At 42.3% G+C, this 27915-nt stretch overlaps 1 protein-coding gene across 2 annotated transcripts in view; it reads left to right on the top strand.

Moving 5' to 3' along the window:
• Nucleotides 1–27915, top strand: part of LOC109427861 (discoidin domain-containing receptor 2) — a 961146-nt gene that overhangs the window by 815045 nt on the left and 118186 nt on the right. For both annotated transcript variants that reach the window (XM_062851500.1, XM_062851499.1), the window contains exon 12: nucleotides 6162–6552. In XM_062851500.1, the coding sequence (XP_062707484.1) occupies nucleotides 6162–6552 (391 nt within the window). The remainder of the gene's footprint in view (nucleotides 1–6161; nucleotides 6553–27915) is intronic.

The following is a 27915-nucleotide window of genomic DNA, read 5'->3' as shown; positions in this document are numbered from 1 at the left end:
GAAATATATTAAATTTAAAATCACACATAATTAACAGTAGTAAGCCAGAATACTGAGATTGTGGCTGCCGCTCTCTATTCTTCATCAAGCTCAATGCTCGTCAGGTCACGTCCTTCTGGTCCACCCATCTTGCTCCCTCCCTGCGATCTTCACCTTTTTGTCGATCACTAATTCTGCAGGGTTGTTGTCTGGCATTCTTGTAACATGCCCTGCTCACCGTATCGTTCCGGCTCTTGCTGCTGCGTTTGCCATAGAATGCAGCGTCACACGCCACAACCGTTCGTCCTTATGCGTGCTAAATCCCACGAAAACTCCGAGAGCTTGCAAATTCTTCACGAGCATGGTCCATGTCTCGTGTCCGTAGAGACCATCTGTGTTAAAAGCGTTTTTGCATGGTACTTTTGGTGCGGTATGAATCTTTTTGGATCCGGTTGCGATTGGTGGCTATCATCAACAAACAAAACCTTTGCAGTTTTAGTATTTCTGTCGCAAACTTCAGATTTTCAGTCAACAGCGCACCATAAGTTAGAAGCACCATAACGGTGACAGGAACATCCTCGCACCTCTCTTATCTGCACCAGGAGCAGGAACAAGCAGCAACCACCGTCGCTGCCACCGCCGAAAGAACACATTCTGCCATTCACGGAACACGTGAACCCTGAAATGTGACACAGTTTCGTTTATGATGGCCTCTTGATGTGACTCTAATGGTGGATATCAAACGCTAGGAAATGCAATGTGCTCCAGCAACCAACCAAAGAACGAAGGCACTGGGGTAACATAATCATCGTTTGTTGACTGTCTTCACATGGAAACGGCGAGGAAGACGACGACGGCACAAACTCGAGGAACATATCGTTATCGTTAAGCACAAATAATTCAAACCGTGGGTCCTTCTTCTTTGGATGGGGCTTCGTTCCACAACTAGCGAGTAGTCCTGCTAACATGTGCTGCCTGTCATAGGAGAGATAACCAAGTGGGAGGCACTTTGATGTGATGTAAAGCGGGAAATTGCGGTACAAGTCGGGTCGAAATCAACCACATCTGGGTATTGCAACTCTGCGCAAAAGATTCGATTTAGTGATCCTTTTCAAAAGGGGTATTATCCTGAAGCCGGCAACGGAATTGCCATGTGGTCGTGAAGTGGAAGTAAGCGCTTACACAAACCACACATTCCGTGACACTTGAACAATGTGCACCGTCGCCATTCTGGGGAGTACTTTCCTTCGTCCGACAATGCTGCTGCTGCTGCTGCAATTCCTCTCGATTGAACGAAATTGAAAATGACAATTCAGCCGAGGACATAAAATTTTATTGCCAATTGCAATAATAGCAAACACTGCATCCATCGCCGTTCAGCGAGGATGATGACTATGCCGGTGCACATGGCAGTTCAAGTATTGAGACCGACGACCACGGCGACGGCCAATGGCGTCTGTAGGGGAAAACAGTGGTATGGTACAAAAAAGTTGTTGGGCTTTGATAAACGCCTTTTAAACGCTTATCCTCTGCTTGCTGAGCTCTTTACTCGTATTTTTTTTTTCTAAACCCTATTGGAAAAATCTGCTCATCAGACACCCGAACAGGAAGGTCCGGGTAGTATGGGGTTAAGGTCGCCTTCTACAAAAAAAAGTAAAAGCCAGGACTACTCTCTCCTCGACCCACTAAACACATTCCTATGGCCGCCAAGCCCTTTGTCTCTCCGGAACCACCAAGAAGGTGGAGGGGTTAGTGCACATCGCACCCTCAAGGTTAGTTGCGTAGCCTGCAGTCATGAACATCCCTTTTCCAACCGCGGGCTCGGATCCAACACAGTAGACCGACGCCACGACAGCAACGCTACCAGAACGTTCTCTTCACGGCCACTTAATCGCTGTAAGGGTCAATTTCGACCGCAGGGCACCGGCATGACCTACGAAGCCGACTCCGAACGAATCCCTGGACCACCTCTTGTACCGCATCTGAACTAGCCGTTATCCGAGTCTACGTGTCGGCCTCTGTGTAGCTCCAAGACGATTTGGGTGATAGCCATTGAAAACTAAACATCCTCTGGACAAGGTTGGCCGGAGTTTTGTCTTCCCCGTATTTGGCAAGCATGTGCGGTCATGCATTGTGCGAAAACGCGGGCACACTAACCGCCGTTTCCTCCAAACCAACACAAACAGGGCATTCGGGAAAACCTGCACCCGAAACGGTGTAGATACTGTCGGAAGCAACCATGGCCTGAAAGGACCCGTGTTAGGTGGAATGTTACTTCCCTATGGCGCTTATTATTCCAACTATATCTTGGAATCAACCTATGGGCCCAGCTTCCTTTGGTGGAACTGTCCTACGCGCTGACATTTGGCCATGGAGGCCATCCTGGCAGTCCTGCGTATACCTCTTGTACCTCGCATTTCGAAGCACTCCATGTCCTCCCTGATAAGGATGCCGATAGGCACTATACCAGATATGACACGGAGCGCGTCGTACTTCTAGAGTGAAGCCAGACGAATCGGATTAGTCATTAATGTGTCGAAGACAAAGTTCATGATGGCAAAGGGCTCCAGGGCGGAATCTCCGCACACGCCACCCCGAATTTATATCGACGATGATGAAATTGAGGCGGTTGAAGAATTCGTGTACTTGGGCTCACTGGTGACCGCCGACAACGACACCAGCAGAGAAATTCAGAGGCGCATTGTGGCAGGAAATCGTGCTTACTTTGGACTCCGCAGAACTCTTCGATCGAATAAAGTTCGCCGTAACACGAAGTTAACTATCTACAATCCGGTCGAAACATGGACCCTACGTGCAGAGGACCAACGGACCCTTGGAGCTTTCGAACGGAAGGTGTTTCGTACCATCTACGGCGGAGTGCAGATGGAAGACGGGACTGGCGAATGAACCACGAGTTGCATCAGTTGCTGCGAAAACCAACCATCGTCCGGGAGGCTACGGTGCGCGGGTCACGTCATCAGGATGTCGGATAGCAACCCGACTAAAATGGTTCTCGAGAGTCATCCAACCGGAACAAGAAGACGTGGAGCGCAGCGAGCTAGGTGGGTCGACCAAGTGGAGGACGATCTTCGGACCCTACGCAGAGTGCGGAATTGGAGACAAACAATCATGGACCGAGTGGAATGGAGACGTCTACTATGTACAACAGAGGCCACCCCGGCCTTTGCCTGATCGGTAAGGTAAGTAAGATCTGAACATCTCGGAAGCTTCTGCAATAGCTACTTTTTGGACAGATTCGGAACTCCACTCGGACCTGGAATCTTACCTACCCTAAGGGACTTTGCAATCCCCGCAAGTTCCACATCGGTGACCCTCACCTTATCGCCAGCCCCAGTAACCGGCTGTCCTACGAAAGGAGGCCAAAGACCAGGATCATGACGAGGAAAAAGCCCCTCGATGATTCTCTCCAACATATCTGGAGATTGCTCTGTAGGAGCCATTACACCTCTCGTATTGGCCGTCACGGTCCTGTAGGCATCGCCCCATGGATTCGCATTGGCACTCTGACAGAGACCCTTGAAGCAGACCTTTTTGCTTGCCCTTATCTCGGGCTTCAGCGCGTCATTTGCAGCGGCGAACACCAGCCGTCGTTCATATCGCTCTTCTTCAAATCGTGCTCGCTGCATCCGCCGCCTAGTCCATAGGCAAACGCGGCGTAGGTCCGCAATTGCTTGAGTCCACCAGTAAGCCGGTGGTTGCCCATTTCAAAGTTAGACTCGTCTAGTCATGGGCGCATCGCACGCACGTGAGAGCAACGTTATCAGCTCGTCGCCGTCTAAACCAAGAAGGTTGGGCTCTCGGAGGAGCGCCTCCCTAAATACTCCTTAATCGAAAAATGATGTCTTAAACCTTCGTGGACTTGGCCTTGTCCCAGCAGCCTTTCCCTCTACATTCTACCTGATGTAGTCGATACTGTAGCGAACCATCAGGTGATCGCTGTGAGTGTAGCCATCATCTACTCTCCAGTTCGAACTACTGAGCTTACAGGTCGACTCCGCACCGTTCCTACTGAAGGTACTCGTGGTACCGACATAAGCCAGGTGGACGTCTAATATTGCCAGTGTTTCTAGCAGGAGCTGACCCGCTGATTCGTGAAACGGCTTCCCCATTCCACGGCCCAGGTATTAAAGTCACCCGTTATTACCACCGTCTTTCACCCTGTATATGCACGGTCGTCATACAGTCCAGTATCTGCGTGAACTGCTCAATCTACGCGGAGGCGCATAACAGCTACAGAAGTAGACCCCGTTTACTTTAGCGACCACGAAGCTCTCATAGGCAGTAGACACCAATTCCTGGACGGAGTATTCACCCGTCGTCCATATCGCCGCCATTTTCTGGACCCATCCGCGATCCAATTGCCGTTGCTGACGCGTACTCGGTATGGGTCCGCAATGATGGCGAGATCCGTCCCCCACTCAGAAACCGCCTAGCAAAGCAGTTGCTGAGCTGCGTCACAGTGGTTCCGGTTCAGCAGCGTTATCTGTACTGTGATTTGTTCACTACGGCTTTCTTGAAGGCCGGGCACCTTGGACCACCTGTTGGGTGCCTGTTGTTCACGAATTTCCCGGAACAAGTCAAACACGTGGGCCGTGAGCAGCCCTGTGGCTTATGGCCTTCAGCGCCGCATCGCCTGCACAGCTTGCTCTTGTCAAGGCCTTTACAGTCCCATGACTTGTGTGTGGTTCCAGACCTCTGACGCAAACGTCCGGTGGCTCATGCAAGGTCAGTTGGCATACTGACCAGCCCACCATCGGCTTCCCTACTTTAACGGACTTGTTTGCGTTCGCCACATGTGGGCTGTACCTGTATCCATGCCGGGCCCTTCCGTAGCCGAACTATTTATAGTCCACAAGTTACGTAACGTTCTAGAGGGAGAGAGGAAGTATGACGAAGCGTTACGGCTCGTACAAAAATTTTAGGATTTTCATACAAAAAAGCGTTATGGAGGAAAAATGGGGGGTCAAAAATGTAGTGTTACGTAATAAATGGATGCTGCCTAATCGCTTTTCGAACTCAAATCGAGTATCTGAATTCAGTAAACGCAGTTCGCCGTGTATGAGTGGGTAACTTTTCATTCTACAATCGCTGGAAATTAAATGACTCGCGCTGTAGCATACCTTACCTTACCGGTCAGGCTAAGGCCTGATTGACCTCTGCTGTACATAGTAGTCGTCTCCATTCTGCTCGGTCCATGGCTGTGTGTCTCCAGCTCCGCACTCTGCAAAGGGTCAGCAGATCGTCCTCCACTCGTCCTTGCGCTGTAGCATCGTATGATTTAATTGACTCTGAACCAAAGTTTGGATAAAGTTTCGAATTCCTTACATGTCCATATCTCTGTCCTAATACAAACTTTGGGCTTGACACTGATTTATAGTTAGCCGAATCAACAGTTCAGTCATATGTATGTTTGTCGTTTGATCAGCCTTAAATGTTTCATTCAGTCGTCGTGTGTACTTTGGAAGTTCATTTCAAAAGTAAAACGTAATTATTTTTTCCTAACATAATTTTCTTCATTGATCTTCGTTATACCTAACTACGACTATGAGCTCTGGTCGGTTGCATCTTTTATTTGTTGCCCGCCCAACACTATCTGATGCAGATATTCGGCGAATTCGTCACATCTCTAGTTTGGCACTTCTCGGACGCCAGCCATATCCCTCCTAGAGGATGGATTATGGAGGATTTTTCATCCACCACCATCGAAGTCCTACGCTCTCGGACCAGAGTACGGTTGCTTGAGCTTGTCCGGTAAGAAAAGCTGCTAATATAAATTTATGGTAATACCCTTTAATATTTAAACACATTATTGAGCGCTAGCTTCTGTAGTGACTGCTTCAGCTGTCACATGGCACTCTGCAAAACACTGACCATGTGCACAAGTCCGACGACCGTCCGATGCAACCGGTAAAAAGTATTAAAAATTCACACAGAATGGCGTTTTAATAGATGGCTTTATTATGGCAAAACCCATCCTGGCGTAGTTCGTGTTTCCATAACTGTTTTTACTGCCCACAAAAAGGCAAACACTGACTGGCATTCACCCGCCCGAATGGTCGCAATCCTCCCACCAATACCACCGTAAAAGCAACAATATGGTCCAATCTCACTCACCCCGTTATTCAATCTCTTTCTCTTTCCCCCCTTTACCCCCACTCTAGATGTACCCGATATTGTGTGCCAGGAGTACGCCGTGCCTCACATGCAGGACCTGATACCGAAGATTCCCGGCGGATACGTGAGCGTTAGGCTGACACCACCGACACTGAACAATATCTTCCCGAAGCCGCCGCCAGTGCCCCCACCGCCGGAGAAGTACTACGCCGCCACTGCCATCTGTAAATCATCCACCGCCCCCACGACGCCCTCTAACAACCAACAGACCAACCAACAGCAGCAGCAGCAACTGAACGCTTACAGCGATCTGGATCACGGTGTCTCGGACGATGATTTACAGCTCAGCGAGTATCCCCGGGATAAGCTGGTGATAGTGGAAAAGCTCGGCTGCGGCGTATTCGGCGAACTGCATCTCTGCGAAACCAAAGGATACAGGTGAGTAGTGGTGTCTGTGTGTGATGAGGTTCCCCGACTCCGACAACCGAGTACCGATAATACCGTAAGAGACCACTATCGACCAACCGGCAACTAACTGGCCGACGACCGACCGGACGATGGACTTCTGTTCGTCTCTAGCTCTAGCAGCAAGCGGCAGCACATTCTTTCGCTGTTGTCGGACGAAATACCACACGGTCGCCGGTTTGCTATGGCCAAGCCAACACCGACGACGAGCCAAACTTGGGGCCAAAGATAGCCGAGAATAGTAAATTATTGCCCTCGCTCCCGTTGGGGATTGCTGGCTGCCGCCGTACGGTATAGCTGGCATAGTTCGGCTTAGCTAGGCTGGAATTTTCCAGGAATTTTGTGCAGATTTAGTCATTTTTAACGTTTGGTGCAGCGCACGCGAAACTTGATGCGGTGCATAGTTTTGGTGTTCTATGTGGAACGGAATAGGGATAATGGTAGGATGGAAATGAACTAATGTGTGGAAAATTTCAGCCTTAGTTACAGTCAGTTGCAAAATTCATGGAAAATTTCACGTAATCGTAAAATATAAACTCATATCATTATGTGATAGGCATTTATGACAAAAAGTTAATCGATCAATACTGAAACACATACATCGTGTTATGTAATTATGTCGGGGATTTGATAGGAACATGAACAATATCTGTCTTCTAGTTATTTAGATCTTAATATTTGGTTTAAAACAACGACTATATAGTAGAGCGGACCTGGTGGGATGGTTAGAACACTTGACTATCACGCCGAGGACCTGGGATCGAATCCCACTCCCGACAAATTCGCAAAATGTGAGTTCTTCCTTCGGAAGGGAAGTAAAGCGTGGGTCCCGAGATGAACTAGCCTAGGGCTAAAAAGCTCGTTAATACAGATAAAAAAAAACGACTATATGTTTTACCAGCAGAGTAGATGAATCGCCTTGAAGTCGCACGTCTCAGTACACTGCAGCATATCTACACACCGAAACGGTTTGTCAAATTTGGCCACACGACGTCCGATGTACTCGCTCAGTCTTGAACTACGTTTGATCGTTAGTGACAAAGATTGCGTCATACGTAGTTTGATCAACCATTTGACTGAAATGTTTTTAAAGATTTTTCAATGGTTTTCTTTGAGATTTTTATAGGAATACTTGTGATTAAGGAATTAATAATGGAATTAATGGAAAAACCTTAGATATTCCTAAAACAGTTGGAGAAAGGCATGGAAAAAATCCTGGAGGATTTTCAGCATGATTCCTGGCAGTGATTTATGGCTAAATTTCTTGAAAATTTCGTTGGGGAATCCTTGGAAAAATACTTGAAAAGAAAACTCTCGAGAAATGTTTTTAAAAATATTAAGGGATCCCTAAAAGAATTTCTAGACAAATTCTTGAAGATATTCCTTCATACTACGAACCCGCCGATGGATTATTTGGAAAAATATATCAAAAGAATCGTTGATTACATTCAGTTACAATCTGAGGAGAAAATCCCGAGAGGATTTCTGTAAACATTCCTGAAAGATATTTTGCAGAAAGTTTTGGAAGGTTATTGTAAAATTTCTAGGAGGAAATCTTGGAGTAATTTATGGAAGTAAAACCGTATGAATCCTTGCAGGGATGTTCAAGAAAAATTGAAAAAAAAAACTTGAAAATATATTACAAATTCAAAGAGGATAACCTTGAAGAAACCTCAGGTTTTATAAAGGAATGTGTGGAAGACAGACTGAAAGAAACCTGGAAAGAGATTCTAAAGAATAATTGGATAAATTCTTTGGAGTTCTCTTAGAAAATTTTAAGGAGGAATTCTAGGAATCTGTCTTAAAGCAATCATTGAAGGAGTACCTGGAGAATCCGGAGAAATTCTTAAAATAATTCCTGGGGGATTTTCCCGCATGATTTCTGAAAGAGTTCTGAGAAGCAGACCTGATAATAATACCTGAATAAATGCATGAAAGACTTAAAATATACATGTTATTTTTGTATGTTTTTTTAGAGAAATCTTTGGGAAAATTTTTGGAACAGCCCTACCATTACTTATGAAATCCATGAAGTATTCTGAGGGAATCCATGTTATAACTCTTTTAAAAAATGGCGGAGGAGTCCTTGCAAATTACATGGAAGGGTCCTTCTAAGATTTGTTAGAGACATTTTTGTTAGAATTTTAAGAGCAACCTTGGACGCTTTTCGGAGATATCATTGAAAAAAAATCGTGGATGATAGCTTGGCGGAATCCATACAAGAAATCCTGGAAGAGTAATTTTAAAGAATTCTTAAGACAGTTCTTGTTTTTTTAGAAATTTTCAGGGAAGTTTTTGAGAAATCTTATAAGATTATCAAAATTTTCCTGTTAGAATTCTTGGAAAAATCCTGGAGATGGCCTTAGATGAAATTTTGTTTTTTTTTATTTGCAACGAAGCCCTTGGAGGTCATCAATTAGAAATCCTTGGAAGTATCTGTGAGGGCTGGATCACACTTTATTGGGGAAATCCTCGGAAGATTTCCTGAAGAATTTTGGGGAAAAAATAATTTTAGGTTTTCCGAAGAATCCTGAAAACTTAAAAAAGAGCGTGAAGAATTTCTTTGAGAAGTGAATGGAATAGTTCTTGTGAGAATAGGGAATATTGAAAGAATAAAAATTAACTCTCCATGCATTTTTCAATATTTTCTCCACAACTGCCTGCGAGAATTTCCCTTTGGAATTCTTCCAAGGATTCTTCCGGATTTTTTTCGCAAAATTTTCTAGGATTTCGAGGAGTTTTTCGAAGAAGTCTTCATAATAAATTCTTCAAGTATTTCAGGGTTCAAAAGGGTTTGAGGTATATTTTTTTATTATTCATCAAAAATATCTTCAACTCAACTCAAAGACTCCACTAGGAATCTATACACGGATTTCTCAAAGAAAAACTTCCAGAGATTGCGACAATCTTCGAACTCTTTCAAAGAAATCTTCCGAAATTTTCAAAAAAGTTCGTTAAAGAATGTGCAATAATGTTAACATTAACAAAATAAATAAATATATAAAAAAATTATGAAATTTCTCTAAAAACTTTCTTTTTTCTCTTAGGAATTTCTCAAAATAATTCTTGATTTTTTTTTTTGAACTCTTTCGAGAAATCCTTCGGTATTTCTGGAAAAGGTTTTTCCTAGGTAGAAAATAAAATGTTCAATAGTAAATATGTAAATAATTTCCCATAAAAAATCCAAAAGTCACAGTGAATAACCAGGAGTGTAATCAGTTATAGATAACAAAAGTTTCATAAACGAGTAAATGCGTAAATCAAAATATTCTATAAATAGGGTCTTGTACCATTTGGGCAGGTGTACCTATTTTGGGCACTTGACGCTATTACTAAGTCAATTTCAAACCGATTGATTTGAAATGTTGTGCAGAGTTAGGCACGTACAGTATCTAACTCTGTACAAATACTCAAATCAATCGGTTTGGAATTGACTAAGATATAGCGACAAGTGCCCAAAATAGGTGCAACTGCCCAAATAGTACAATACCCTAACTGATTTTTGAGCAATGAAAAATGTCGAAAATGCAATTAATAAATCATCATTTGAGGATTTTTATTTCCTTTTTGAGTTATGGTCAATTTTGTGAAAATTTTCAAATGTGCCATATAAGCCTTTTCTTTGAAAAATCATAACTCAACGACGAAACATCGTAGAGAAAAAGTTTTTTTTTTTTATGGAAACGAAAGCAAATTTTCTCAGTAATAAAAAAAAAATGAAGTAAAAAAAGTTTTCCACAATTTTTTCCACCGTTGAGGAAATTTATAAAGAAAAGCCGGAAAAAACTATGCTCGAAATTGCGGAAAATTTTCATGAAAATATTTTTGAGAAGGTAATTTTATAAGCTTGAATCACTGAAATGTTTGGAAGACATAATTTTCGTACCTGAGTTATGTCCAATTTTGTGAAAATATATGCTGATATGGTCATTTTTTTACAAAATTAGCCATTACTCAGGAACGAAAACAAAGTGCATTCCAAAAATTTCAACAATTAAAGCTTATGAAATTAACTTTTCAACCTTATTTTTGAAAATTTGGATTCCTGAGAAAATTTGCATTATTTAGAAAAAAAAACTTTGTTTCTACGGTGCTTCGTTCTTGAGTTATGATTTTTCAAAGTAAGTAGTATCTGGTAGAAACAAAAAAAAATCCACCTGGGTTTTCCAGAAAATATGTATGTGAACCTATTTTTTCCTCGTTTTTTAATCCATACATCCATAATCCTTACCTGCGGAAAAAGTTTCATGAAAACCTGAGACCCTTCGGCCCAATTTGTACGATAATAAAAAAAAATCCCATTTGCAATAAAAAAGAGCTTTTGAAATAAAAAAAAAATGAGATTTCACAACAAAAAGTATCTAAAATGCAATAAAGAAACGAAAATTGCAATCAATAATTGACTAAAATCCATGGTCAAATGCTGAATCGCAAATCAAAGAATTCATCAGGAACTCCTCCTGATTATTCTTCCAGGAATTCATCCGAAAATTTCTCCAAAAAATCATTCAGGTATTCCACCTGAGTTTTTTTGCAAAGATATCTCAAGGAACTTTTCTAGGATTTCTCCAGGAATCATCCTAAGGATTCCTATAGAAATTCTTCCGTGGATTCTCCAGTAATTCTTTAATGGACTCATTCATGATTTTTGACAAGGATTTATGCAGAAATTTGTCAGATGATATCTCATAGAAATCCTTGAATGACTTCTCCAGGACATTCAAAAGGATTTGCCTAGGTATTTCTTTGATGATTTTTACATACATTCCATTGTAATGGCGTAGGCTGTTTCAAAGATACTCGCAATTTTTGTCAGTTGCTTTTCCCCGAGAGCAACTGACACTGACCCTCTTCTGAGCCCTTTGGCTCAAACGGACCTGGATACCTGGACATCGGCGAACTGCTTGCTACTCATAATGGACCCCCAATCGGACTGGAAAGGAACAACGGCCATCCATCATCATCCTTGTGCTCATCATTCTACTAGGTATAAAGTAGAAAAAGTGAAAGCAGCAGAAAGGCAACCAGTTCGATAAAGTAGAATAGAATCCAGGCGCTGTACAAAATGTAAGTGCAGGCGTAAATTGAAATTGCTCACGTAGTGCCCCAGTGGACAATAGAGCTGTAAATTAGGTTAAGTGATTAAAGATACTCGCAGGAGAATTTTTGTAAGAATCATTCCCAAGATTTCTCCCATAGCCTTGCAGATATACTTCGAAAGCAACAGAAATTATTTCGAGAATTCCTCCATGAATTCTTTTTTATATTCGCACATAGATGCTTCCAGGGGTTTATTTAGGAATTCTTCCAAGGGCAAAAAATATTACATTTTCCTTCGTGAGAAAACCGTTTTGTGACTGTCAAGTGACTAAAACTTGATTAAGCTATTAAGGTAACTTCAGTAGCGTCGGTGGCACATCGCTTTTCCCGCCTAAATAACATCGCCCCATATTTACAAAATCCACAAACTTTATATGGCCTCATCTACAATGGATCAGATTGTTCACGACAACTGTAGATCCAACGCAGGCATGAGCGTAATCAGAGTACTCCTATTTCCAAAAAAATACATCGAAAAATGTTCTAAGCATTCTAGCAAAAACGCTTTCAGGAATTGCTCTTCCAAGGATTGATTTGGAAATTCTGTGTTCGATAATAATATCAATGAATTATATATCCAGGAATACATCTCCAGGAATTATTATCCGATAATTTTCTAAGAAGTTATTTCATGGATTCCTGCGAAAATTCTCTGACACATCCCTCTTAAAATTCTTGAGAAGGTTCGTCTTGATCGTTTTCATTATTTCTCCAGAAAGCTCCAGAAACATTTGTCGATGAGTTCATCAAATGGTAAACGCAGAAATTCTTCTAATGATACTTCCCGAAACACTCTCATGTCGCCGTTTGGGTCCAAAATGGCGACAATAAGGACGACGGATAAATACCCGAGCAAAGTCTAACAACAAAATGATAGCAAATCAAAAACACGATTTGTAATCAGCAGCAAATTCATATCATATTTTGATATCAGATTGTTTTGATTGATTTCAAATTTTGATATCGTTTTGCTGTCATTTAAAATTATTACAAATGTTTAAGTATTTAAGTCATTTCAAAACTTCTTGGTGACCTTGTATAAAGCATCTAATGATATACCATCAGTGAAATTAACGTATTGCATTTAGGTTTCCATATTATTCGAAAAACTCAACATTTAACGATTTTTTAATTTTTCGCACTGATAACAAAAATAGTAATCAATTTACCATCACTGATAGCAGGAATTGTTTTCAACTTGATCTCACAGGAACATTTTTCTGCTCTCATTTTTGATGTTTTAACCGTTAAAACGACCAAAACAACATCAACCTGAGTAATCAGAATTTGCAATATCACAACATCAAAATTTGTTTTCGATTTGCTGTCAGACTTTGCTCGGGTACTCAGCCCAGAACTTGGTGTCAACATCCCACGAGGACTTCATAGTCGCCAAGGTGAACGGATTCTTCTTCGGTAGCTACAATGCGGAGGTCGTTCGAGCAGATCACGCAGATGCTATATACACGGTTGAGCTAACAGAGCGATTGTAATAGCGGGTGACTTCAATGCTGCTACCCAGACAACGAGTAATCGTACAAGTTGTTGGATATGACGATAAAATGGATGCCTTATACGTGCATGCCTCCATTTCGGCGCATGTAAAATGTACGCATTCGCCTCCACTTTAACATCTTATTCAACATCATATCACTGGTCGACTAGGAGAGGCACTGATCATGGTAGATGTCGATCTGACTAATGTCGGCGTACCTTTAGCCGGAACGGCGTGGAGTCGATCATCGACATTACTTCTTGTAGTTCTGGCCCAAAACGAAATGGCAACTGAAGAGTAAATCAGATAACTTTGCTGATTTTTTTTCTCTAAAAATGTTTGCACAAGTTTGCAAAGATTGACTATTACTGTTATTTTTTTTAACACGATTGATCTGGACTTTTCCTAAATGTAGTCAATAAAAATTAAACGAGCAGCGATTGAAGAATACTGAAAGGCAAGGACACGTTGAAAACACTGTGTAAAACGCCTAACGCGAAACAATATGGGTGATAGTTAAAGTTTAGTGGAATCCCGAGCAGAAAAGAATAACAATTGAATAACAAATCATGGAATTAATCTTGAATACCATTATACCTCGATGTGCCCTTCATTAGGCTGTAATAAGAGACAAAATAACAAAAACGAATACCATAATTTAGTATAAGGAACACCTAGAAAATAACAAGTCTTTTAATTTGGATAATGAATGCATACCTAAAATTTCAAGTCCAGTTTTTGTTATTCAAAAGGTATTGAATAACAAAGTAATAACATTTCTAGCTGTTAAATTGCAAATTTTTAGATAGCTCTAAGATGTAATAGCAAAACTTGTTCTTCGGTCATTTTCACTGCTAAATAAACAAATACCGCATCAATACCAAACTCTGCTCAAATACCTCCAATTGTTATTATGATGTTCTCATAAAATTTCGTAGAATAGCATAGCAATTACAATTTTTGGTATTAGAGCACAGGTTGTTCTTTGCATGGTATTTGGAAGGTATTCCCCTCTGCTCGGGATCTTGCTAGGTGGTCAATAGTGTTATTCTCAGCCAATTGACAGCTATCTAGACTGACCAAGAAAACATGTAATTACTGACGATCGATTTAAAACTAGTTCAAACATCCAACAAAATGTGTCTCTGATTGCTTTATCGAAAATTCCATCAGAAGATCCATCCTTGAACATGAATAGAGAAACTTTGATAGAGTTTTAGCATCATCACGCAAAAACTCAATTGAATGGAGTTTTCCACTCAATTTGTGCTCTCCTAAAAAATTGAAAAACAAACGCAAATGGCATATTATATGAGCTCGATTTTGCAGTCATCCTCATTGCCAATTCTACCGTTTTACCTTTCCGCACAATGGAACAGTAGAAACGCTGAAACACAAAAAGTAAATTAAATAAATATTTAAAATGCACTTTCACGACTCGTCGGCTTCGAGGTTGAGTTGCCTGAGCTGACGAATTCGCTAGCGAACGTGAACTGTAGGTACTGTAGGTACCTTCCTAATGGCGACCACCGTCGTCGACAGCGACGTCGTCATCCATCCGATGCCATCACCCGAGCCAAGCTCTCCGTAGTGTGTATTACAATATTTAAACAAGCAACTATGATACCCGTTGCTGCACTATCGCAAAACTACCACTTCAGCAGCCGTGCACAAGTGCCAGGAGGAACTTCAGTTCGGAGCCGAAAGGAATGCTTCTTGGTGCGTTACTTCCAACCTTCCAGATCCCTTCCGGCAAACGGGCCCCAGTCAGCGCTTACAATGCACCGTTTCTGGTCAATGAATAAAGCAGGACGGTAGCTACCCGGTTCATTCTCTGGATGTCCCACGGGAGAGGAGAAACAGAGACCGGGGTATCGTTCCGTCCGACCAACCAAAAGGACGAAAGACGGTCCGAGTGAGTCAGAGTGCACAGAAAAGGTACAGGACCTGCACCGGGGGAGCCGTTGGTTGAAGAGTTATGTTGAATTTTAAACATAGGCCATACACCACCGGTTACAAGTGTGCAAGGTTTATTCACATCGGAAAGAAGGTTGGAAAATTGAAGTTTTAGGGAAGTCAAATTGTGTATAGTATTTTAGACTAGCGGTATTTGAATACTTCCCAGCCGGTTCGGTTATGATTTCATTCTTGGTTACGTTCCGCAGATCTTGAACAAAAATACAAATAAATAATTTAGTAGGTATGCTGGTATGCTGAAGAAAACAAGACTTTGAATAACTGAAAAACATATATTTTTGGAGTAACTGAAACAACGTCATGCAAAAAAGACGAAGTTTAGCTATACGGTACTTTTGGCAATGGCATGAAATCAAACCAGTGCAAAAACGAGGTAGCTCAATAGTTGAATACCTGGAGCTTTATATCAAATATACCCACAAAGTTAAATGCAAACTTTTTACGTCGATTTCCTTTTAATTTTAAGGTACGTGACAAAGTGACCTTTTCACTAGGTTCTAGGAACCGATACCACCGCCGATTCCAATGTTTGGATTTAATTAACTCCCACCCAAAATTCCGCTGTTGTAGGCATCGGTTCGGTATTCGCATTGCATTGGGCCGCAGCCGGAAACCATTATTCCAGCGCCCAACGGAGCTTAGTCGTCGGACGAAGCACATCATTCCGCGCTTTCCGCGCGGAACATTGTTTTCATTGCAAATTGTCTTCGCGGGAGAACGAAAACACCCACTGAGCGGAGCGCGAATATTCTACAACAAAATATGTTTTCGCCTCCCATAGTGAAGAAGCGGTGCCGTTGCTCCCAATACCCAGGTCCTATCGCATCGGCATGCCGGAAGCGAATTGGAAAATGAAAATTTCTGATATAGCTTTTGGGTAGCCCCGGAATTACGTTTTCAAAACACGGTAGACAGACACAGGCAGTAAAGAGGCAAGGTACCATCACACAAATTATTCATCGATCCTGCTCCATCAAATTTGTGCGCCTTCATTGGCACCTGTCGGATGAGGAATATGAATTCCAGTACTAACAGCGGTGGATTATTGACTGCCATGGAAATATTGAAGTACTATTCATGGGAACTCCAGTTTGATTGGATGGGAGAACTCGGCATTTAGAAGCTTTGCATCGAATTCAATCAGACTCGACATATCGTTGATTTGTTTAGCTGCATAACAATTGAAGGAGTCAACGCAAGGAATGAGTCGAAGACAGCGTTAGACTAATATCAGCGGGTTTCGTGTATATTTCAAACCGATTTCACATTGTTCATTTTTGTTCATTTCATATATGTAGCTCAACATCAAATATGATAACACTAAGGCCGTTCTCAATGCTGTTTTATTTTGTATGGCGAGTTTTAAAAATTTTAAAACTCGCCATACAAAATAAAACAGCATTGTGAACGGTCTAAGTCAACAATACCGTGGAGAAGCATTGGTGAAAGCACTACTGCCGAGTACAGCATAGATGTCCCACGTTAATAGGGATTCTCATATAACAGTGTTGGTGTTTAGGTAAACAACTTGTATGTTAGTGTTTTTTCTCTGAGCTAATTCTGTGTTTTTTTACGTTTCTCGTGTGCTGTTTTCTGATTTTTTCTAAAATCTAACTGCATTACCTACCGACTCATCTGATTCATCTGGAGTTCAACGATTACCGGTGCTATCCCAGCTTATTTCCTGAAAACTGTGTTACATCCTTCGAGCGAATCAATCCGTCAAACAACAATGGAGTCGATTTGTTTCGCCTGCACAAACAGTGTCAAGAAAGAGGATGAAATTATATGCAATGGCTTCTGTAAATCACCTTTTCGTCTGGAAGGCGTTCATCAATCAACAGATATCCGCAATTCCGTATCTGGTTGCTCTCAGTTGTATTGGATTGTTACTTGGCGGGTCGGAAGGACCACGCCTAGCGAGCGAGACTCTTAGGGTCGGCACGTTTCGCTGGTCAAGAACCCAAGTGAAACACTATTTTGCTTTTCACTTTTTATTTTCGACTTACTGTGTGTGTGCAGTGTCTGTGTGGAGTGTGGAACGTTGCGGCCGGCCGGAAGTGGAGCACTGGGGTGGTTTCCTGCGGGTATCCTGGGCGTTCGGTGGACCAACGGGCTTGGACGGGATGACGGGGTGCGCGGCACAACCTTCGCGCTTGATCTGACCACCGGGGTGGCGTGGTGGCTAATGTCCAGGGGTCTCAACGGAGAATTCCGAGGACTTCGGGCGTTTACGGGGCTTTCTGGGCGTCAGAGGGTCCTCAACGCCAGACGGAACTTCGGGCTGTCCGGGAGGGCCACTAACCGAACGGAAGGGCGTTGTTCGGGCCTCCTTGATGGCGGACGGGATGCCTCACAGGCGGTCACAGACCACGGGTGGCCACTACCAGGCTGAATAGGCCTATAATAATGGGTCCTGAGAAAGTGGGGTTATAGGCGAGGTTCTCACAGGGCTACTGGGCGTAACGTTGACGGAATCACCAGCTAATTATTTAGTGGTTCATACCTGATTCAATAATCACTTCACTCGAATCAAAATTCAACTTTCCGATTGACTTTCTAACGTGGATATTTCCAACGGTTAATTTGACTGTACCGAATTTGGCGCTAAGACGAACTATTTGCCTCGAGAGGTCACAACGGAAAGACTTTGCTCTTCGCTTGGTTCGACCCAGTAGCCTGTCCCTCTTGCCTTCTTCCCATTTTCCCTTTTAATTTCCCTTTTTGACGTGGATTGTGTCATGGCAGCTCTTCCCCTTTTTGACTCATTTGGTGTATGTGTTGTGTTAGGTCTGTTCAGTGTAGGGTGAAGGTGTATAGTAACAAATATTGTTCTGAATTTTATTTAATCTTTTACAATCTTTACTAACGTACAATTTACTAACAAAATACAATTAACAAAACATCAATTTACTAACAATTTTACTCAAATTATCAAACTAACTACTACCAAATACTAACCATTTAACAAATTTATTCTTAAGAACTAACAAATAAAGTTAGCGTTTCTCAACGGTAACAGGATGTGTCAAGCCTGTTCGAAAATGATGTCAAACGCCAATTTTCGTCTGGCTATTATATCCACTAATAGTGTGATCAGCTTGATGACCGATGAATACTCTAAAGCACTCGATGAGTTGAGGTCGGAAATTGCACAAAACACCGCCAAGTGCCGCCGAGAAAACGTCCAAGACTTCTGATGGATGAACCACCGCACAACGAAAAAGCATCCGTTGATACTAGAGAAATTGCCCCGGACGAATCTATTCCATTAGCTACTCAAAAGGAAGAAAAATTCTGGCTGTATCTCTCCGGTTTCGACCCACAAGCGACCACACAACAAATAGAGAAACTGATCAAAAAGAATCTCAATACTGACAAGACAAACCTGTGGATTTCGTCAAGGTAGTGCCAAAAGGGAAAGCACTCGATGAGCTTACGTTTGTTTCTTTTAAAGTTGGGCTGGACCTGCAGTTGAACCGCCAATTCGATTTCAATCGCTCTTCAACCGCCAATTCGATTTCAATCGCTCTACGTTTCGCTTCCAACCATCACCAAAGGACAACTATTCACAATAACCACCGATCATCACTTAGTAGCACCGATCCAATCAATGAATGCTCCGAAACTGAGCTACTTAACAGTCAGCACCCGACATCTAGCGTGAATCATCCAAAAACCCTAGAAGACACTTTCACTCTGTACTATCAAAATGAACGTGGTCTTCGAACGAAAACAAATGACGTGATTCTGGCGTTATCCGAAAGTGACTGCGATGTTATTGCTTTTGCGGAAACCTGGCTCAAGAACGACATCGTAAACTCGGAGCTCACGCACAACTACACAATCTACCGCTGCGATAGAAATGTCAATACCAGTATCTTTCAGCGTGGTGGAGGAGTTTCAATTGGTGTGAGAAACGGATTACGTAGTGTACCTATCACCATTCCCGATTGTGATAGCCTAGAAGAAGTCGTCGTGCGGGTTGATCTACCATCTTTTCCACTGTTTATATGCGTGATCTATCTACCACACGGTAAAAATTCAGCACGCTGATACGCAGGGATTGGCACTTGAATTCGCACTACTTGCCTATCAATTCGTTATCATTTGAATATCACTTGGAAAGGAGCATCCAATGCCTCTTTAGTTATAATGGAACATCGCTTCGATTTGTTGTTGAAAATGTTTTGATTTAAAAACAAAAATAAGAAAAATAGTTTGTGCCACACCCAGATTTGATACCAGGACCTTCACCGTTTCAATCTACAGCCTTACCACTACTCTAATTCACAACTATTAGTAAGCAGTCAATCGAAGCGAAACACTATCTACCATCTGTCATCTATATTCACTTTCATGTCTCAAGCAGTCATTCCCAAATCAACAACTTTTCACTTCAGATATTATTATCCAGATTTTTTGTCCCACCTGGAAATAATTTACTACGGCAAAATCGTTTGTACATGAAAGCCACGGGTATAAGCTTTCTGTTAAGTAGTAAAAAGTTTGTACTTGCACTGAATTTCATTGAAAAATTCGTTTATTCGTCAACAATGATTTTAATCTTAATTTGAACCATCGTAATCATAATTTGAACCAATTTTAATCTTAATTTGAACTATTGACGGCAGCAACTCGAGCATCTCCCACAACAGCCAATTTCGTGCTGAACAATAGAAAAACACATGGATCTGCTAATTCCCATAACTATTTTTCATTAGGCAGTGGAATTTCGACTAAGAATGTTCTAAAACCTTCAGGAACTTGGAAACTAAATTTGGAATTTTTCATCCCCCAAGAGTAAACAAAACAACCACTAGCGCAGTCTGCAGGCCAACACTGGAAGCTCGCTCCCCGTTTACTAGTTCAAATTTAGATTACAAATGGTTCAACTTAAGATAACATTCTCCAAGTAAGAATTTCTTGAATTGATAATTTTATGACAAATAATGTGGAATATTATTCGGTTGATCGATTCTACGATAAATAAGCTTTCATTTGACGTGTTCACATATTGCGTGTGAAACAATGCATGAGCTGTACGAGTGCACCAAAAATGTGCTTTCTATGAGGGGAAATGGATGAAATCACATTGATTTTTCAATTGCCTGTTTTCCATGACAAAAACGCTTTTTTCAATGCTTTTAAGGTCCATGTTATCAGGTTATATTACGGAAAGCTATTCAACATCTTTTTCGGGACAGTATTTGCCTAAAAAGTTCGTCGTTTTAATGAATTTCGAAATGGTTCAAATTAAGATTACAATTTGACTAGTTCAAAGTTTGATTTCTTACCCTACATCAAATTAACAATTTGACTAATGTAAACCGGAGACTTGTTGAGTTGGCTTTCGTCAATGATGATAAGTGTATCGAGTTGTTGGAACTCCCTATTCCGCTGTTAAAAATTGACGCTCATCACAGCCCCTTTGTACTGAAACTCGAAACCATTAAGCCAAATGCGTCGGACGTCTCGGATCCTTTCGATTTTGATTTAAATGAATGTGACTTCGCAACGATTAACGAAAGGATAAGGGCTGTTGATTGGGGCGGATGCTTAAATGGATGCAGCATAGGGGCTGTCCATTATTTACGTAAGGGATTATGGGGGGAGGGGGGGTTTGAAAAATCTTACGCGCCCTACAAAAATATTTGAGTCCTCATACAAAAAATCTTATAAGGGGGGGGAGGGGGTGTCGAAAAATCGTGAAAATTCCCTTACGTAATAAATGGACAACCCCATAGACGAAGCAGTTTCTGTGTTCTATGATCGTGTGTATGATATTCTGAGGGAGGCTGTCCCGTTGAAGCAATGCTGGCGTGGCGTGACGAGAAGGCAGCCCTGGTGTAATAACGAACTTCGACGTTTACGTAATCGTCTTCGCAAGTCCCGAAAACGTTATTTCCGATCGAAGAATGAACAGCGTAAAGTTGAACTGCGTTGCTTAGAGAGCGAATATAACTCTTTGCTTGCATGATGCTTTAGCTGCTACATTCGACGCACGGAGGAAAACATCAAGCACGATCCGCAATCTTTTTGGTCGTACGTGAGGAGTAGACCTGTGCGCCGACTATATTTTGCTCGGCGGCGGCGTGAGGGCCATTTTTGACCGGCGGCGGCGGCGTCATCGGCGTCACGCCGGTGGCAGCTTTCGGCGGCGGCGGCGTCAATCGGCGTGGCCAAAATTTGACTATAATTTCAACATTGGCAAAGCAAAGAAGTTGTCATTACGCTCTAGAATTTGTAGTCTGAGCTTTTTCATGACCATTGATGACATAATCTATTACGTTAGAATGAATACCTTTTCTGTTTCTGTTCGGGTCCGTCACTGCATGATTAGACAGTTTCTTATACTAAAGTTTGCTCAAGAGTTATTTTTGTTCCACGCCACAGCTAAAATGTTTGTTGAGATGGGCATAAACGAGCCGAAACGATTTGTACATTTTTGATTTTAAGTAATTTACATTTTTCAAATTTTTAACTGCTTTAATACTATATTAGTTTGGGAAGCCGAAGAACTCGTGGCTGTTTTGAGGTTAGGGATAACACATATTTACAATTAGAAAGGCATATTGAGACATTACCGCTATCCTTAGTGTAATGAATATTGCATTACTCCATTGCAAATGAAGGACAATTAAATATTGATTTTGCTACAGCATTTTGTTTTGTTTTCTTAGAATCTACAGAAACAATCAAACTTGATAATAAAGTCACACTATTTACACTAAGGAATCCCCGAATAATTTTATGGAGGAATCTAAGAAGGAATCCTAGGAGTAGCCTGAAAGAAACTCCTGAAGAAATCCATGAAGAAAATTCTGGACTAATTTCTGCCAGAACTGCTGTATGAAACCCTGAAGAAACTTCTACAGGAATCTCTAGCGGTTCAAGCTGGATACTTTCCTACCTCACAGAACGCAATGCCCATGTGCGCATCGGTGGTACGAGGTCGGCCGCTTTCGAAATAACTTCCGGTGTGCCTCAAGGAAGTCATTTGGGCCCTCTTTTGTTTGTGCTGTTTGTCAACGACCTATGCGAAATTATTAAATCTCCGAAGCTGATGTTCGCAGACGACCTGAAGTTCTTTCGTGTAATCGCATTGCTGGTTGAATGATGTGCCATTCAAGCCGATATTGATGTCCTATCGAGCTGATGCAAGCTGAATGGTATGGAAGTGAATGTCTGTAAATCCAACGTCATCACATTTAGTCGGAAAACAAGCACAGATCTTTTCGATTATAAAATGTCATCAACCAGTATCACCAGGGTCAGTACCATAAAAGACCTTGGAGTTCTTCTCGACAGTAAACTGAATATTGCCCAGCATACAGCAGCAACGACCGCGAAGGCGTACGCGACACTCGGTTTTTACAAATACTCTCTCAAATTTTATGCCGCCGCTTATCACCGATTGCAAGAGAGTTCGTGGGGCCATATCAGACTGGATTCATGGGTCAGATGTTCGCTATCCGCCATGTGTTGCAGAAATGCTGCGAATACAACGTGCCCACATATCACTTGTTCATCGATTTTTAATCGGTGTATGATACAATTGATCGAGACGAGCTATGGCAGATTATGCACGAATACGGATTCAGGGATAAACTGGTACAATTGATCAAGACGACGATGGATCGAGTGATGTGCGTAATTCGAGTATCAGGGACACTCTCGAGTCCCTCCGAATCTCGTAGAGGGTTACGGCAAGGTCATGGTCTTTCGTGCTTGCTGTTTAACATCGCTTTAGAGGGTGTAATAAGGAGAGCGGGGATAAGCACGAGTGGAACGATTTTCACGAAGCCCGCTCAGCTGCTTGGTTTCGCTGATGCTATTGATATTATAGCTCGCAAATTTGAGACGATGGCGGAAATGTACATTCGACTGAAGAATGCAGCCAGGCGAATCGGATTAGTCATTGTGTCAAAGACAAAGTTCATGATAGCAAAGGGCTCTAGGGAAAAATTACTGCGTCCGCCGCCCCGAATTTCTATCGACGATGATGAAATCGAGGCGGTTGAAGAGTTCGTGTACTTGGGCTCACTGATTACCGCCAACAAGGATACCAGCAGAGAAATTCAGAGACGCATTGTAAAAAGAAGACTAGTTTTTTTTTTAAACTCTACGATCGAACAAAGTTCGCCATCATACGAAGTTAAGTATCTTCAAAACGCTGATTGTATCGGTAGTCCCCTATGGGCACGAAACATTGACTCTACGTGCAGAGGAGTTTTCAAACGGAAGGTGTTGCTTACCATCTACGACGGAGTGCAGATGGAAGGCGAAACTTGGAGAAGGTGAATGAACCACGAATTGCATCAGCTGCTGAGAGAACCAGCCATCGTCCATACCGCGAAAATCGGGAGGCTACGGTGGGCGGGTCGCGTCATCAGGATGTTGAATAGCAAACCGACTTAAATGGTTCTGCGAACCTATCACAGAGTGCTGAACTGGAGACACACAGTCATTGACCGAGTAGACTGGGGACGTACAGCAGAGGACACTCAGGCCTTAATCTGACCGATAAGGTAAGTAAGGAGTCAGCAATGCATCGCAATAACTTTCGTCCTCAAGCACAATTCGTTTAGTGATGGGTGCCTCGGATTTCCATACTGGTGTGTTCGCAGAGTCTATCTCAAGCTCCCGATAACGGTCGACGAAGTTCTCTGGTAGAAGCGCACTGGAATAAGTGTTTTACTTCCGCAAAGTAAAATCACCGGAGGATAAAAGATCGAGCATTGCACTGGGTAGCTGCAAAGGGGCTGTCCATTAATTACGTAAGGGAAATTTTACGATTTTTCGACACCCCCACCCCCCCTTGTAAGATTTTTTGTATGAGAACCCAAATATTTTTGTATGGCGCGTAAGATTTCTCAAGCCCCCCCTTCCCCCATAAACGTTATTAATGGACAGCCCCAAAGCGGCTTCAATTCTATCGGCTCCGCTCAACATATCATCGACAGTAATCGTCTTTCAACGCCTTCGACGCAGCTGGATACTTTTCGGCATCAAGTTCTGCTAGCTGTTGCAGGCGCTTGGTCACCAAGTACGTACCGTATGCTGTACCGTATGTGGCTATAGGTAACTGATAAATGCGGTTAGGATCGTTTGGAGAATCCCTCCACATTATTCACTGGAGCCATTGAGTTGACTATGAAACTTGGATCCTCCAGTACATTTTCTCCACGTCAGCCAGAAAATCGTTCAGATCGACAGGCACAACCATCAAGGCATCGTAGAGCGAGACACCTGTGGAAGTTTTGTCGCAGATGTGTCGGAAACTACTCGCATTTCGTTCTTGATACTGTCTGGCTTCAACCCTGAGTAACACGGAAGAAAGTGGATGGAAAAATCAGAACCTTAGCTATCCTGCTGCTTCAAATGACCAATATTCGCATACTCACGGTAAAATGATAGTATTGAATCTTCAGCTTTGGATGGGCTTCTAGTCGTTGTTTCAAGGCTAAGAAACGTTTAGTGCTGTGTTCACACTACCTGGTGGAAATGTTTCACGAAACACTGTACAATAGCGCCTTTTCTAGTGTAAACCGTTAAACTCTACGAAAAACGCGCGCCTCTGGTTGTGAAAGCCACAACTAGGAAGATTCAAAATGATCGTTAAAAGCGTGTTTGATGGAAATTTTGCAAGTGTTACGTCTGTTTGTCTGTGATTGGCATAGGCGAAACTACCGGGGGAGCCGGAGTTGCCAGGCACCCCTTAGAATTTTGATACGTTGCTGTAAGATATGGGGCGATGAATGATGAATGCATGAACTAATGAATATTTGTTTGTAGTGCACCCCTTGTCAAAAAATCGTAGTTTCGCCTATGGTGATTGGATCTTTGAAACTGCCAAGCCAACTTTTTTCACCATCACGCTTAAAACTGGATAGCTTGGGTGCTCTTCGCAAACTTCGTGCGTGAAAGTACAAGACATTTTTACAGATCAACATTCAGTTCTCAGCATAATATTTCGACCACATGTCAGACTGAAGCATTACTGCTCTTGTCTTGGCTATTACGACCCCGTAGGCATAATTCCATGCGTTCGTAGAGGCACTCTACAGCATTCCCTCATAGCAGGCCTTTTGGCTTGCCCTTAAGTATCTCAGTCTTGAGCGCGACTTTGGCAGTCGCGAACGCAACTTGTCGTTAATTTCAATTCTCATCTGTACGTGCTCGCGGCGTCCGTCGCCTAACCCTTACAAAGAAGTGGCGCAGGTTCTCATTAGCTTGGATCCACTTCCAAGATTGGACTTGCAAAGCGGCTACAAAGAAGACCCTGTTAACCTAGCTGTTAACCATGCCGACCACAAAGCCCTCGTAAGGTGTTGACACCAAGTCCTGGACTGGATATTTCCTCGATATCCACATCGTCGCCATTTTGATCCCATTTGCGATTCAGTTGCCATTAATCGCGGGTATTCGTTAAGGATTCGCTATGATGGCAATACCTGTTCCACACTCAGCCACTGCCACTACAGTGGGTCAGGTTCAACTGCATTACCTGCACTTTGGCTTGTCAGCTGTGGCTCTTATAAAGGCTGGGCACCTTGGGCCACCCGTCGAGTGCTTACTGATCGCGGTTTTCCCAGAACAAATCAAAAAATTGGGAGGGTTTGTGCAGAATTGCGCGTTATGGGCTTCACCTCCACATCGCATACAAAGTCAGGGTGATTTCAGTCCCATGACTTATGTCCCGATTGAAGACGCCTGAACCAAAGCTCCTGTGTTTTATGTATGTCAAATTCACATACCGCAAAGATCACCTTGACACGGTGCTCCATTTACCGTTATTATAAAATAAAATATACCATCAAAACCTGAAACGCCATTCTCTTTATTTATCTATCCTACACCTCTGGGCAAATTTTTAAAATCATCGTTGGGCGAAATTTTGAGTTACGCCCTTTTAAAGGGCCTAACCTCTAAAAAACGTGTTTTCTATAGAATAACACCACATTTCATAACAGAATCATGAATTAAAGGCATCAATAACAAAAAATATCATGAATAATATTGAAATTTGGTAGAATGCATCCATATAAATATCGGTGAAGTGCATTTTCTATCAAAATTGGTCATTACGTCAATATACGGTAGGTGTTATTAGGGCCTATAGAAAATAAACATTGCATCGGTGTAACAATTCAATTGAAAGTATATTGTGTTGTGATTCCATATGTCTATAGATGTTCGTATTACTCTCAGTCAAGGCGATAGTATTCAAATGCATCCAGCACCAACATTTCAAAAGGACGTAATCAATTTTCAACACAATATCTTCTCCCATAGCTGTGTAGATCGTATCTCATCTTTCCCAGGACACCAACAATCACTATCGGAACGAATTGCATTTTCTCCGTCCAGTAGTGGTTGTACATAGCGTCGGAAAGATAAAGGTTTGGTTTCGGCTAGCAGTTTTGCCCTTTTGAAATGTTAGCACCGATATATTAAGAGCGTACACTCTCTACACAGCAAATCTGCTTTGAAAACAATAGTCAAAACTATGGGCAACAATAAATTAAACAAGAAAAATATATGTCTGTGTGCAAAACATAAGTTATAAGCAGTGCCGGATCTCAGGTGGGGGCAGGGGGGCAGGGCTCCGGCCCCCCACATTTTAGGGGCCCCCACAAAAACCTTTTTGCTTGCTAAACATCAACAAAAACAAAGAAAAGCTTATTTGCTCTTGGCTTTTGTACCTCCGAGGGGCCTCCACATCCGCTCTGGCCCCGGGCCCCCACAATCCTTAATCCGGGCCTGTATAAGAATAGAAACCAAAACATGGAAAGGACAAAAGACAAAAAGTCGGAACAGGCAACAAAAATCAAGCATAATTTGCAGGGTGAATTTTTTTCTTCTTTCAAAATATGAAGGTAAAACCTTTTGTCCCTGTGTAGAGAGTGTACGCTCTCTAGACCACCATGTGAAAAGGGCGGAACAACCGTTGAACGCCTCAACTTCTTCCGTCTCTCTTAGGCGTGTTTCAATTCATTCATGTAAATTTATCCTGTTATCAGATAGATGGGAGACTGCTCTACCTGTTACTGGTTAGAGTTTACGTGAATAATGGGAAATACGCTCATCAGGATTTGAAGAAGGAGAAATTTGCAATGGTTGTTACGCACTTTTCAAATGTTAGTATAATCTAGATTGAGTTCAACCTTCGAGCAGTCACGTCTTCGACTACCTACAACGGCACAAGGTTCACACTGTGTATCACAAGCTTGCATTTTTCATGGTGCGTCTACTCAGTACACGACGCGACCGCTCCCGGGTTAAATAAGGGCGAAAGTAACATGAGCGAGTTCTCTTCATCGACTCTCTCTTCTTCAAATTAAAGTGACAAGATGTAAGTATGGTTGCACTTTTTGGTCATAAATCGCTAAATTGCGATGCAATCTAGCGTCTAAGTGTGAGAAAAATCGATTGAATTTGCATCTTGTCACTTTAATGTGCAGAAGAGAGAGTTGATGAAAAGAAATCGATCATGTTACTTTCGCCCTTATCTAAACTCAATCGGTGCTAACATTTCAAAAAGTCGAAACTGCTTACCGAAACCAAACTTCTATATCTCCGACGCAATGTACAACCACTACTGGACGGAGAAAATGCAATTCTTTCCGATAGTGGTTGTTGGTATCCTGGGAAAGATCTACGATCTACACAGCTATGGGAGAAGATATTGTGTTGAAGATCAGTTACGTCCTTTTGAAATGTTGGTGCTGGATGCATTTGAATACTATCGCCTTGACTGA

This window comes from Aedes albopictus, chromosome 2, assembly GCF_035046485.1.
Source record: "Aedes albopictus strain Foshan chromosome 2, AalbF5, whole genome shotgun sequence".
Taxonomy (NCBI): Eukaryota; Metazoa; Arthropoda; class Insecta; order Diptera; family Culicidae; genus Aedes; species Aedes albopictus.
This window is presented reverse-complemented; position numbering and strand designations above follow the sequence as displayed.